This window comes from Notolabrus celidotus, chromosome 23 (genome assembly GCF_009762535.1).
Source record: "Notolabrus celidotus isolate fNotCel1 chromosome 23, fNotCel1.pri, whole genome shotgun sequence".
NCBI classification, from domain to species: domain Eukaryota; kingdom Metazoa; phylum Chordata; class Actinopteri; order Labriformes; family Labridae; genus Notolabrus; species Notolabrus celidotus.
In genome coordinates this window covers 4,255,145-4,269,333 of record NC_048294.1, presented here as the reverse complement: position 1 = coordinate 4,269,333, position 14,189 = coordinate 4,255,145, and the positions used below count along the sequence as shown (strand labels likewise).

The 14,189-nt window shown below is 39.0% G+C and overlaps 1 protein-coding gene across 1 annotated transcript; it reads left to right on the top strand.

Moving 5' to 3' along the window:
• The first annotated feature begins 676 nt into the window (after positions 1-676).
• Positions 677-5,446, top strand: leap2 (liver-expressed antimicrobial peptide 2). The gene is made up of 3 exons (XM_034676650.1): positions 677-1,297; positions 1,970-2,133; positions 4,262-5,446. The coding sequence occupies exons 1-3, from the start codon at positions 1,208-1,210 to the stop codon at positions 4,314-4,316; spliced, it is 309 nt and encodes a 102-aa protein (XP_034532541.1). The 5' UTR covers positions 677-1,207; the 3' UTR covers positions 4,317-5,446.
• Positions 5,447-14,189: the final 8,743 nt, after the last annotated feature.

The following is a 14,189-nucleotide window of genomic DNA, read 5'->3' as shown; positions in this document are numbered from 1 at the left end:
TATTTTAAATAAAACCCTGCAAATAAGTACATTTCATTAGTTTTCTGCCTTTCTTTGTTGCCAGATGACTTCTGAAATTAGGGTTAGGATTAGCTAACAGTTCATTAAAAAAAGGGATCAGTAGCAGCAGGTCAATTCCCAGCAGCACAGGAAACACAGCCACATGTGCATGAAGGTAAATTCATTTTGAAGTATGAAGTAAATGAAGCATGAAGCAACATTGAACCACTTCAAGGGACAGTGGGGGTCCCAAGTCTTTGACACCTATATTTTGAGGGTTGCGGGCTGAAAAGTTTGGGAACCTATGCTCAAGGCTGAAAATGAAATATCTGTCCCACACTGACACACACACACACACACACACACACAGAACTCACGTGCCCCAGTTGTGTGTACTGTGCATCTGCTTACGTAAACCCCACCTGCTCCTTTCTTAAATCCTGTCTACGTTGTATAAGTGGCTCTGTTAGATTACGTCAGGTCAGGGGCATCAGCGATCCAAGATATCCAGCTGCACCGACTCAGCAGAATGATAAAACCTTATCTTGCTGCAAGTTCATTCACACACTCTGTGGCATTGACTCATCCGGCGACCTCTTTGCCTCTTTAAACTCCCTTGGCCCACCTTTCTCTCTTTGCCGTCATTCCTTTGTGTTACGATCACGTGTGCCCGAGTCTAGTCCACCTGTGCTCACGTTATCTGGGGAGAAGAGAAAGAGAAAGTTTGTCTTTGAAGTCAAGACAGAATCTCAAATATCACTTCCAGGGAATGTGCTGGACGGCCTCAAGTTAGGAGAACGGTTTTCTGTTAAAACGAAACATTTGGAGCAGAAATGAGAGATAAAAAAAAAAAGGGATGGACATCACTGCATGGACTGTGGCTCTCTCTCTCCCTCCCTCTTGCTGTCTCTCTCCTGGGATCATGGCCTGTCTATATAAAGGAGAGCCAGTTCCAAAGCTGAGTTCGCTGAGTCAGGCAGACTTCAAGAGACTTCAAGCAACTCTGCAGCTTATCAAAAAATCTGACAGAACCCGACCACTTGACTGATTCACCACTCGGCTGACGGTTGAACTGAAAGGAGTCCAGTTTGTTGAGTCCTCAAGAAAGTTTCAAGGACTGGAGAACCACCCTGCTTTAGGAGAAATCTACTCCACAGAAGAGCAACCCCTCAAAGGAAGAAACTATCTTTAACTTGAAGTCTTGCTGATGAGCGTGAACATGCAGGAGACAAGCTTCGTCAACCAAAGGAAGGCAGCAGTGGCTCTTTGCTTTGTGCTGGTTGTGCTGGCTCAGCAGGTGAGTGGCGGAAGACAAATTCTCTCTCTGATGCAACTAAAGAATACATTTTATTGAATTTTAAATACTTGGAGGGTTTTTAAGAGCATGATTGTGATACAGAGAGAACTGGAATGAGGGAAATAAAATGCAAGGTGTTGCAATATTTAAAGATGAAGTGCAAGCAAACTACTGGAGTCATAGGAGAGCAGTTTTGCAGAATTAAAGAAGTACAAAAGTCATAAAAAATACAATTTTAACTACTATAACATCTTTTTTTTTTAGTAATATGTAAATAAAGGTATTCATTAATGAACAAATAATATTAACATTTGCTAACGGATAACAAACATGCTGAAATTGAGCTTGAAAATTGTCCCCAGACTGAGAAAAAGCACTGTAAAAACTTAACTTAATGCCTGTTTTCCAGCCGATTAAAATTGTAGAAGTTAGTAAAAGTTAAAATATCAACCTTCAGTTTTTACTTGTTTTGTTTTAAAATTAATTTAAGTGCTATGTTTATTTCCACTTTATGTATTTAAGTCAATTTTCCTAGTTTAAATGTAACATCCTTTCCTACTTGTCATATAAAGTGTACGTGAATCAAAGCAAATTTATGATATGTGTCTTCTTTTCCCAGATTTATTTTTGAACATACTTTTTTTTTTTTGTCTGTGTCTCTGTGTACTCCAGGTATGTGCAGGTCCATTAGTCCATCAGGTCCAGAGGGCAGATTCAACCGGTGTCCAGACCCTGCGGAGGGTAGCTCGTATGACCCCGCTGTGGAGGATCATGAACAGCAAACCTTTCGGAGCGTACTGCCAGAACAACTACGAATGCTCCACAGGCCTGTGCAGGTAAATCAGAAGGACTGACACCAAGAGTTGTTGTAGAAGTCGGCTAATTCAATAAACTGTCAGTGGAGACTATTCTATTCTATCCAGTGTCACCCTCGGGCTAAATCACCAACCATAAGGATGCTTAATTTACTTAAAGTGCTCCAGAAACTGAGTTCAAAAAGTCCTTATTCAGTTTTAATTTAGCAGCAAAAGTGGTCAAAATGCTAATTTTTGAGAACTATAGCGTGACGATTCTATTACTAGTTATATAACCTACTAGATATCATTGTTAGCAAAAGCAGGAAGTCATTGCACTAGCTAATGAAAGCTCTCAATAGGCCAGGCTGTTCAGGATGGTAAGGTATATGCTTTTATTTCTAGTTAGAGCATTTGTAAAGGGACCATGTGGAATTTTTAACAGTAATGATTTGATGTTTTGTACCAAAGTTAGCTAAAAGATCATTTCTATCTGCAGTTCCGTGGTGGATCTGCAGTTAAGAAGCTTAATTACAAGAAGTTTTATTTCATCTCTACTGATGTTTCATACAACAGTGTTTGAATTCTAAATTTAAGTAATAGAAAATCATACCCAGCAAATACACCATCAAAGAAAGTGAGAGTGAGAGGGCTACAAGTGAACTGATCACAAACTACCTATATCAAAAATTGAATCCCAAAATATATTTTAGCTAATTCAATTTTGAAAAGTAGAAATCTGTTAGACAGTTAGGGATGTGTCTGAAGTAAATGTGTTTTTAAATTTAAGTTTTCACCTTCAACAATATGACAAATCAACTCACTGTGGTGCTAGCTTAGCCGTTTTGTAACACTATATTTTGGGTCCAGAATTTCAAAATAAAAGTCTGAAAATCTGAGAATTGCAAAAATGTATGTCATTAGTAAGTTAATGTTAGTTATTCGTGTCCAGAAGCCAGGCAGTATTTTTACATCAGTGTTCAAAAAGTAGTTCTTAATGAACATCATGAAAATGTCATATTTAGTATTTTATCAACTTACTAAACACTGACGATGAACATGTTACCATTGTACCAAATTATAGTTTAGTTTTTCCAAATGAAATTTCAAAAGTGATTCTTTCACCCTGAAGATAGTTTGGTTTATAACTCAGGGCTAACACGTCTCACTGATTCTTCTCTCGTTTTCATCTTCAGCAATGGGACAAATCAACTGACTGTTTGTAACGCTATTTTTTGGGTCCAAAATTTCAAAATAAAAGTCTGAAAATCTGTGAATTTGCAAAAACACAAGGCTAAGAAAGAAATGTGGTTAATGTTAGTTGTCCATGTCCAGAAAACCAGGCAGAATTTATAATAAGTGTTCAAAAAGTAGTTCTGAATGAACATTATGAAAATGTCATATTTAATATTTTAGCAACTTTCTAAACACCAGCGATGAACACCAAACCATTGTACCAAATTATAGTTTAGTTTTTCAACATTTAAGTTAAAAAGATATTTTGGTTTATTATTGAGGGCTAACATGTCTCACTGATTCTTCTTCTACTGTTTTCTTCTTCCACAATATAACAAATCAACGACGGTTGAGCTAGCTTAACCGTTTTGTGACACTATTTTTTGGGTCCATAATTTCAAAATAAAAGTCTGAAAATCTGTGAATTGCTAAATATAAGTAGTTGGAAAGTTAATGTTAGTTGTTCATGTCCAGAAACCAGGCAGAATTTTTAATTAGTGTCTAAAAAGTAGTTTTGTTAAAACATTATAAAAATGTCAAATCTAGTACTTTAGCAACTTGCTAAACACTGACGATGAACACCAAACCATTGTACCAAGTTATAGTTTAGTTTTTCAACATTTAAGTTAAAAAGATATTTTGGTTTATTGTTGAGGGCTAACATGTCTCACTGATTCTTCTTCTCTCGTTTTCTTCTTCCACAAAATGACAAATCAACTGACTGTTGAGCTAGCTTAACCGTTTTGTAACACTATATTTTGGGTCCATAATTTCAAAATAAAAGTCTGAAAATCTGTGAATTGCAAAAATATAAGTAGTTAGTAAGTTAATGTTAGTTGTTCAGGTCCAGAAGCCAGGCTGTTCAAAGAGTAGTTTTGTATAAACATAATGAAAATGTCATATTTAATATTCTTCTTCTCTGGTTTCTCTTCAGGGCGGGACGTTGCTCCAACAGCCAACGCGCTCCCTCAGAGACCGTGAACTACTAAGACGTCCGAAGATCCAACCAGCATGTTTACATGAGCGTGCAGCCATAACACTTTTTTCTTTTTTTAAACACGACGGATGTGCACGTATCCAGCTTTATCTTTTTTATTTGAAATTGACTTTGTATTTATATGTGCCAAAAGTTTCTGATAAGATATGAATTTACACATCAGGTGGTTACGTCCAAGGAAAGGTACATCAGGGTGAAAGTACTGCGTTACTTGATGTATTTCAAAAGATGAGACTTCGATTTAAATTCAGCCTTTTATACTTGATTATCTGAAACCGTTCGTGGTTTCAAAAAGGGTGCAAACATTTAAACCAAACAGTAATTCTTACTGTTGTAGACCTTCAGCCTCCATTCGAAATTTACAATGTTATGATCCAAGCAGGATACGCTTTTTAACGTACATATCTGAGGCTCTAGTTACCGTGGTCCTCTCGATTTTAGACTATTTATCTGTTTTTTTAATTCTTGTAACTTAATGATGGATGGAGCAAAGAGCAAAGGGAGCCTTTAAAAGCAGCTCCCCTTCAGTCATGTCCGGTGTCGTCATCCAGCTCGTGTTTGATAAGTTATCTCCTGAACGCGTCCTTCAGTCTAATCATTCCAGTGATTGTATTTTACATGGAAACAAATGTTTGTTTTTCCCAAGAGGAATCATTTGGTTTTTAAAAAAGTTACCGTCTTTATCTAGTTAGGTTACTGACAAAGACAAAAGGACAACACAAGATAAAACTAGGCAGGATAAAGGGCACAAAAAGTTAATTCTTAAAGGAGCAGAGGTTTCAAACTGCCTTTTAGTTCCATCTGAATCCATTACAAACTGTTTCTTTTTACTACAAACACAAGTTACAGGTTTAACATTCTCTCCCCGCCTCGTCCTTTCTCCATCCATCTCCTCTAATCGATCAGCAATCAGAATCAGGGACAAAGCTTTTGACTCGCCTGCATAGTTTACACCTTGCACAGAGCAGGTGATCGCTGATGTTTTGTACACAAACATTTGAGTGGGATTGCACTTTTTGAAACAGAAATTATCTTTGTACTGTGTCTACTGTTCGTACTGTGTGACTTACATGTAGAAGGCTGGAGAAGAAATGTGGAATAAAAGCGTTGGTGAAAGTTTGATAGTTTGACTGTTTTTGAATATTTTTATCATCAGGACATGTGTGGTTTAAATGACAGAAAAGCACATCATAATATTGAAGTTTCACTGTCTTTATTTTGAATTTCCACCTTTCCTCTAAAACAGGGGTTCCCAAGCTTTTCAGGCAGTGACCCACAAAATATAGGTGCCAAAGATTTTCGACCCAAACTGTCCTAACCCTGGATGTAATTAAATCTTGCTTCATACTTCATTTAGCTGGTCTGCAGAAAAGTAGCCTAGCTACATGCACATATTTCTGTGTTTCCTGTGCTGTTATGAATTAAAAAAAAGTAAAGAGGTTTTTTTTTTATTTACATAGTTTTATCTCAAATTTAGCAACATTTTTTGTATGTTTACAACAATGGATAAAACATACAATTTTAGATAATTCTAAATTTTGATTATGTTTCGGAAGCTATATCGCGACCCCCCCCCATCAGTGTCTCGCGACCCGCATTTTGGGAACCTCTGGTTTATACCATATAAGAGTCCATTTCAGACCCCAGATCTGCCTTATTAAAAGCCCTTAGATCCACACCTCCCAAACTTTTCAGGCCGTGACCCCCAAAATATAGGTGCCAAAGATTTTCGACCCCAGCTGTCCTAACCCTGGATGTAATTAAATGTAGCTTCATACTTCATTTAGCTGGTCTGCAGAAAATTAGCCTAGCTACATGCACATGTGTCTGTGTTTCCTGTGCTGTTATGAATAAATCTGCTCCTTATGCTTTTCACGACATATGTACAACGAATAAAATATGCAGTTTTAGATACCTAACAAAAACAAATGGGGTGCTGGTGCCTTAGCGGTCTAAGTGCCCCACATAAAGAGGCTGTAGTCCTCGTTGCAGAGGTCGCCAGTTCGACTCCCGGACGGTTGAGCATCTGCTGCGTGTCATCCCCCACCCTCCACTCCCCACACTTCCTGTCTCTCTTCAGCTGTCCTGTCAATAAAGGCGAAAAAAGCCCAAAAATATAACTTAAAAATAATAATAATCTAGAAGACTTCTCCATACCCCCCCCTTTAGTGTCTTGCAACCCCCACTTTGGGAACCCCTGCTCTAAGAGACGTAGGACAACTGCAGGACTTTCATCTTGGGCGGTTTTTCATGACCTCAATCAAACTAGTGAAGACCTTTCACGAATAAAACGTAACTTACGCACTGAATGGTAACAACCATGCTATTTTTAGCCAAACCTAGCTCTCTTACCTGGCTGTGTTAAACACTTGATTCTGATTGGTCAAACCCATAGACTGTATGAATAATGGACGTAGTGTCCGTGACGTCACCCATCTGTTTCTGAAGCGCTGTTTTGAAGCCAATCGTCGGCGGGAGCCATATTGGAAATGTTGAACTCAACCTAGCTTAGTGTATATAATAATATAATATATATAATACAATAAAATAAATAGATTAATATTTAAAAAATAAATAAATACAAAAGGTAAAAAAAACAAAACAAGAACAATAATAATAAAAATACCAAAAACAAACAAACTGAGAGATAAAAAGAGTAAACACCACATGTGATAATCTACATCTACAGAACAATTAGTGTCAACATCTTTGTATCTCTACTTGGTAGATGGAAAATAAGTGAATTAAAGTATAGTGAGGGGGTGGTTTTGTAGAAAGAATTGCTTCAAGGTGAGCTAAGACCTCTCTTCTCTTTGCCTTTGCCTTGCCTCACCCTTCTATTTCACACAACAACCTACTCTATATACACTACCAGTCAAAAGTCTGGAAACACCTTCTCATTCAAGGGTTTGTATTTATTTTAATTATTGTAAACACTGTAGATTAATACCAAAGACATCAGAACTACAAAAGAACATACATGGAATTATTTAATTAACAGAAAAAGTGTTAAACAAAGCAGAATATGTTTTATATTTTAGATTCTGTAAAGTAGCCCATTTTTTTCCTTCATGACAGCTTTGCACACTTGGTATTCGCTCAGTCCGCTTCATGAAGTGGTCTCCTGGAATGGTTTCTAATGAACATGAGCCTTGTCAAGAGTTCATTTGTAGAATGACTTGCCTTCTTAATGTGTTTGAGACCATCAGTTGTGTTCAGAGGTAGGGTTAGCACACAATGGATAGTCCTATTTGACGACTGTTGTAATCCAGATTATGGCAAAACCAGATTATTTCATAGTTTTGATGTCTTCAGTATTAATCTACAATGTTGAATGTTTGCAAACGTTGCAAGAAACTACTGCCTGTTCCTTTAAATGTTAAACTCATATACTTTACACAAAGAGCACAGTTTTCTGTACATGCAGGGATGGGGACCTTCAGTACCAAAGCAGCCTGTAGAAATGAGCTCAGCAGCTTACTCAGCAGATCTGCCCTGAGTTAGAACACGCAGCAACACCAGAACTAATTTGAACCCACACTTTGACTCATCCACTGTTATCATGCAATCACTCAAAGTGAATCTGCTGTCAGTGTTCAAAAGTCAAACAGCTGTCAGCGTTCAGATGTTCTGTGTTTCACAACGACAGAGATGAGCCAAGTGTGTGAAAGGCACAAACCGAGAGGAACGTCTGGAAATCATGAGGATTCACCGAGATTAATGTCTCCTGGAGGAAGACTTCACAGAAGAATGTGCAGAGTCATGAGGAGTGTGTGTGTGTGTGTCTGTGTGTGTGTGTTCAGTGAACATACATGTGAGCATGTGTGCGTGCACGTGTTTACATGCCGATACAAGCTCTGGGGATGAGGCTCAATGTGCCAGAAACAAAACGGAAACATAAGACAGAAAGTGAAGCTTATAACTGAAGCTGAGCGACTGAATTAAAGGAGAGTTTCTGGATCGACTGACACCAGTCACACACGTGAGAGGGGCCGAGGTGTGAGGCCAGATTAAATGTAGTTGTTTTTACAGAATATGCCATGCATGGTGCATCCAAGCGGCTCTTAAAATATGAAGCCCATGCGGAAGTGCTAAAAGCTGCAGTTCATCGAGTGTCCACTAGAGGCTGGCTGCAGAAACACCGGAAACCACATGCACACCCATTCAAAGAAGACAATCTTTACAGTAGAAATAAACATGTTTACAGCCTGGTTCAAAAAACAGTTTAGGTCTGAATAGCTCATTTCTATGTCGGCACACACTGTACAGGGGTGAAATTTTTTTTAACTCAGTATTTTCGAAGATTTTAAACGTATGAGTTTTGCCCAAATAAGGGCACAGCTGACTTGATTGACAGGTAGGCACCCTGTAGCTGTTAGCAAAAAGGCTAAAGGCCCGCCTCTTTACCTCACACTAGCTCAGACGAAGTTAGGTTGTTCGAATATGGCACCCGCCGACGATTGGCTTCAAAACAGCGCTTCAGGAACAGATGGGTGACGTCAATCAAAGCCGAAAAAACAAACAAACAAAAAGTTTAGAGCTTTTCTGCTTTAAGTCGGAGTTTATCTCCCTCCTGCAAAATGTGAAGCTTCCTGATAGTCTGAAACACAAAGAAACCAGGGTGCATTAAACACCAAGCAGCTGCATCTGCTGTTGAAAACTGCAGTTCCGGGGCGCTTGTGGCCTAGCGGTCTTAGCGCCCCACATACATGGGCTACAGCCCTCATCGTAGAGGTCGCCAGTTTGACTCACGTCAGCTACCATGTACTGCATGTCTTCCCCCACTCTCTACTCCCCACACTTCCTGTCTCTCTTCAGCTGTACTATCATAAAGGCATAAAGCCCCAAAATAACTTAAAAACAAAAAACAAAACTGCAGCTCCCCAAATGTCCACTTGGGGCTGACCCCAAAAGCTAAAGAAACCTTATTTGAGCCCATAACATAGCGTCAGTTTTTACAGCAGAGTTAAACATGTTTACAGCCTGACACAACGGTGGCGTTAGTCTCATTTCTCTGTAAATAACAACATCATGAGGGATGCATTTTTAATAACTAGCCTGTTTTGGTTGAGTTAAGACGAACAGTTAGCATAATTGGACAGAATTGGGGTGTTTGACCAACAGGGGGATCCGTTGTAGTGGTTTCCCAGGCGGCTATGGCCTCAACTCCATCTCTTATCAAGTTTCTAGAAGTTAGCTGGAGTCAGTTTTTACAATTCAGATATCTTTGGGCTTCATGAAGCCTCTTGGGAAACTCACTGAGACTAGGTACACAATTTATACGGTCTATATTTTCTGCTTAAGTAAAAAAACGGTCGCTTTAATGCAACAACTGTAATTTTCTGCAACACCAAACACTCCTGCAAAATATGAAACGCTGTTTGCATCCTGAACTCGAGACCCTCGTGCCTAAACACTTCCCTCAAATGAAAACTGAAACAAATGCCCCGTCAGATCAGGGCCTTGGGTATCAAAAACTGGCACTGCTGTTGTAAGAATGTGTTTACTGTTCCTTCACATCACGTTGGGGAAAAGTTCACGCTGCCGTGGCCTGATGTCGAACTCGGCCTGTTCCTTGGCTGTATGCTGGAATCAGCTGGCACTCTTGGCTTGCACACACTGTTCTTCACACAAGCTGTACGAGCCAAACTCACAGACACATTGTATTGTTTTAAAGCGTGCGTTGGTCTCTGAAGATCAGATGCTGATTTTGAAATGCGATGGAGTGTAGAGAGGAACAGGCGGACACGCGCATTGGAGGAAGATTTGCAGTTTTGGATGCATTACAATGAAGGAGACATGAAACCTTATATGGACCCACAGAGATGGCCTGGGTCCCCTCTGCTGATTTAGATGTATATCAATGCAGACCAATAGGAATATGTAGCTAAAATAATAAAAGTTAAAGGTGACATATCATGCAAAATTGACTTTTTAATGGTTCTTTACCTGAAATATGTGTCCCTCGCATGTCTACAAACCCCCCGAGAATGAAAAAAATCCATTCTGCCCCTGTTCAGATTTCTCCACCAGACTTCCGTGTTTTTGTTACGTAACAACAATATCCGGTCTATCACGGAGTCAGAGCTCGGAGCTTGTTCAGCCCATAGACTATATAAAATAATACTGAATCCCTCCTCCGTTTTTCATTACCTGCACACATGTGTGCTAACAAGGAGCTTAGGAGGGAGGCATGCTAGTTGTAGGCTGTCTTAATAAACACAAAGGTCGGTTTTACTCCCCACGTCTGCAGATTTGAAGATCTAGTGGATGATTTTTATTTATCATGGATAAGTGCTAGCGCTAGTTAGCATAGCCACATAGCTACATGTTCGTAGCTGTGTACCAAGACACACGTCTACATACTGATAAATAAAACAACAAGAAACACTAAATCTGTGACCAATCCTTCAGAAAGGTCCTGCTACAGGCGCCTCTCCGTCAGGATCAGATTCTGGATCAGATTCAGAGGGTTGAAGTAACGCGGGTCTGTGAGCAGCCGTGTATATTCAGCCAACATGTAAACATTAGATCAACGTGCCGGAGAGCCGAGACCACATCCACTTCCTGAGGGGGCGTGGTCAGAGAGAAAACAGAGTGTTCTGAGGAGGACTGAAGAAAAGGACTTTTCAGGCATGCCAAAATCTGATTTCAAAGTGTTTTTTTGAGCATAAACTTTAAAGACATGTTTTGGGGACCTCTTAGACCAATATATATTGATGAAAAAAGCGTGATATGTCACCTTTAAAGAATTAAAAATAGATGTTGTAAATAAGGAGGAGCTAAAGAGATAGCTAGCTTACGTCAAGGCTAAAATTAGAAGAAGTAATAAAAACTTAGTAGATAAAAAATAGGTATAGATTTAAATTAGATACATATTAATAAATAGAATAGATAAATTAAATTAAATTAAATTAAAAAATCAATAAATAAAATAAAATATTTAGAAAAAATAATAATAATAAAACAATATTAAAATAAATATAAAACATTAAGGTAATAAATTGTTAAACCCTACATAACCCTATTTATGTGATCTAACAGATAATGGATTATTCGACTATCCAGCAGACAATATTGAGCAGTGTGATAATGACATGTGTGTGCATGATAAGTGTAAGAAGTCGATATTTGCAGGCATGCCCAGACAGATCCTGTGTCTGTGTTTATTTTGGTGTTTGATTTTTTCACTGTATATCACCCAGGTCATGTATTTTTGTCTGTTCAGCACTTCTAGACTTTGAACGGTGAACACTGTGTTTCAAAGTTTAAAGTTCCTGTGAGGAATGTTTTAGCTGGTTATGAAACACACTGTAAATAATACAGAGGACTCTTCATGAGAGACAAAGCCAATCAGACCCTCCTATCTATCCGTGACGTCACCGCTCTGTCTCTGAAGCGCTGTTTTGAAGCTGGTCGTTGGCGGGTGCCATATTGGAAATGCTGATCTCAACATAACTTCTGTGGAGCGAGTGTGACGTAAAGAGGCGGGCTTTGAGCCTCCTCGCCAACAGCTACAGTGTTCCCGTCTGTCAGTCAAGTCAGCTGTGTCTCTCGTAATCTTAAAGGTGACATATCATGCAAAATCGACTTTTTAATGGTTCTCTACCTGAAATATGTGTCCCTGTCTACAAACCCCCCGAAAATGATAAAAACCCATTCTGCCCCTGTTCTGATTTCTACACCTTTCTGTAAATGTGTGCTGAAACGAGCCGTTCCAGTTTTCAGTGTTTTTCATACGTCACAACAACATCTGGTCTGTAACTGAAGTCAGAGCTTGGAGCTTGTTCAGCCCATAGACTGTATAAAATACAACTCAACCCCTCCTCCGTTTTTCATTCCCTGCACACGTGTGTGCTAACAAGGAGCTTAGGAGGGAGGCATGCTAGTTGTAGGCTGTCTTAATAAACACAAAGGTCGGTTTTACTCCCCACGTCTGCAGATTTGAAGATCTAGAGGATGATTTTTATTTATCATGGATAAGTGCTAGGACTAGTTAGCATAGCCACATAGCTACATGTTTGTAGCTGTGTACCAAGACACACGTCAACATACTGACAGATAAAACAACAAGAAACACTAAATCTGTGACCAATGGTTCAGAAAGGTCCTGCTGCAGGCGCCTCTCCGTCAGGATCAGATTCTGGATCAGATTCAGAGGGTTGAAGTAACACGGGTCTGTGAGCAGCCGTGTATATTCAGCCAACATGTAAACATTAGATCAACGTGCTGGAGAGCCGAGGCCACATCCACTTCCTGAGGGGGCGTGGTCAGAGAGAAAACAGACCGTTCTGAGCAGGGCTGAAAAAGATGGTTTTTCAGGCATGCCAAAATCTGATTTCAAAGTGTTTTTTTGAGCATAAACGTTAAAGACATGTTTTGGGGACCTCTTAGACCAATATATATTGATGAAAAGAGTGTAATATGTCATCTTTAATATTTTTGAAGCTGCCGCGTTATGAAAAAATTCACCCCCTGTACAGTGTGTGCTGATTGAGAAATTAACTATTCAGACTACACTTGTTTTTTGAACAAGGCTGTAAACATGATTATTTCTACTGTAAAGATCGTCTTTTTTGAATGGGTGTGTATGTGGTTTCCTGTACTTCCAGAACCAGCCTCAAGTGAAGTGGTTCACTGATAGCTGGACATCATCATAGTTTTATTGTAATATTTTAAGGCTGTGCTAACCACCTGAAAAGAAAAATTGATCTACACGTATTATATGGGAAATACTCAACTTTTTGTGTTTTAGCCGATTTTAAAAAAAAAAAATGAATTTCTATGTTTTTAAACTGGCATTTTGGGGGTTAATTCCTGAAATCATACACTTGAGTTCTGCTTTTGAGTGCATGTTAGTCATATTTCAGTAGTTTGAGCACCAACTATTTTCTGACTTGACTTGACATTTCTTGTTTTCATGTTTGAAGGCTTTTTTTGTTTTGAACAAAGCCAACAAAAAAAAAATCTTTTACGTTATGATATGTTTCTAAAATCTTTGATTCACTCTTTTCTGGACTCTTTTTCACAGGTCTGAGAGTTCAGTGATGGTTTTGGGTGTAAAAAGAGCTTGTTTGACTCTGTCATGAAGTCATTGGTTTGAGTTTGGGGACCTTGTTTGCACACTTTCCCTCTTTTCTTCCCTGTAAATTTTCATCAATCATCTCCTCTTTGGTTAATTACTGAATAAAAGCAAAGATACTCAAAATTGTTGAACTACTTTCATTAAAATTTGAGCTTTTCACTGAGGTGGAAAACATCAGAAATGATCTGAGACAAGAAAATATTGAATTTGAGTATGATTGCAGTAAATATAACACTTGGGGTAACCTTAAGATTTAAGATAAAATAACAAAAAGTTAGTTTTTTCAGAGAAAATGCTGCAGACTGGCATATAATCTATGAAATCTCATAAAACCTAGCAAATTTTTGGCATTATTGGGAGGAGTACAAAAAATTAACTGAATTTCAAGCATTTCAGCATTTCAGTCAGACAACTCACGTTTAAATTGTTTATTATAGCAGCAAATACATATTTATGTTTGGTGCCCAGGCTCCGGCCTCATCACTCCCTGCAGATAAGTTTACATGCAGACGTTGAGGAGTGATGAGCAATACATACTAAACACCCCCCGGAGCCTGCAGGTGGATGCCGGGGAGGCGGTGGGGATGAAGAAAATTTCAGCAATAAGCATGCAGCAGCAGAGGCGTTGACAGGCAGAGGGAGAGATGGGAGATTCTCCCACTTTAAATAGACCGCCAATTTGAGAGGCAGAGGGCAGGATTGGATGATGGTTATGAGAGTGGGACATGTGATGTGTACGGCATTGCAGCTTGAGTTGTCTGCCTGAACTAGCTTGCAGGC

Excerpts from the sequence above, each read along its gene's own strand:
- leap2 (XM_034676650.1), top strand. The coding sequence starts at position 1,208 with ATGAGCGTGAACATGCAGGAGACAAGCTTCGTCAACCAAAGGAAGGCA. Across the intron at positions 1,298-1,969 it reads TGGTTGTGCTGGCTCAGCAG|GTATGTGCAGGTCCATTAGT; the intron begins GTGAGTGGCGGA and ends TGTGTACTCCAG. Across the intron at positions 2,134-4,261 it reads TGCTCCACAGGCCTGTGCAG|GGCGGGACGTTGCTCCAACA; the intron begins GTAAATCAGAAG and ends GTTTCTCTTCAG.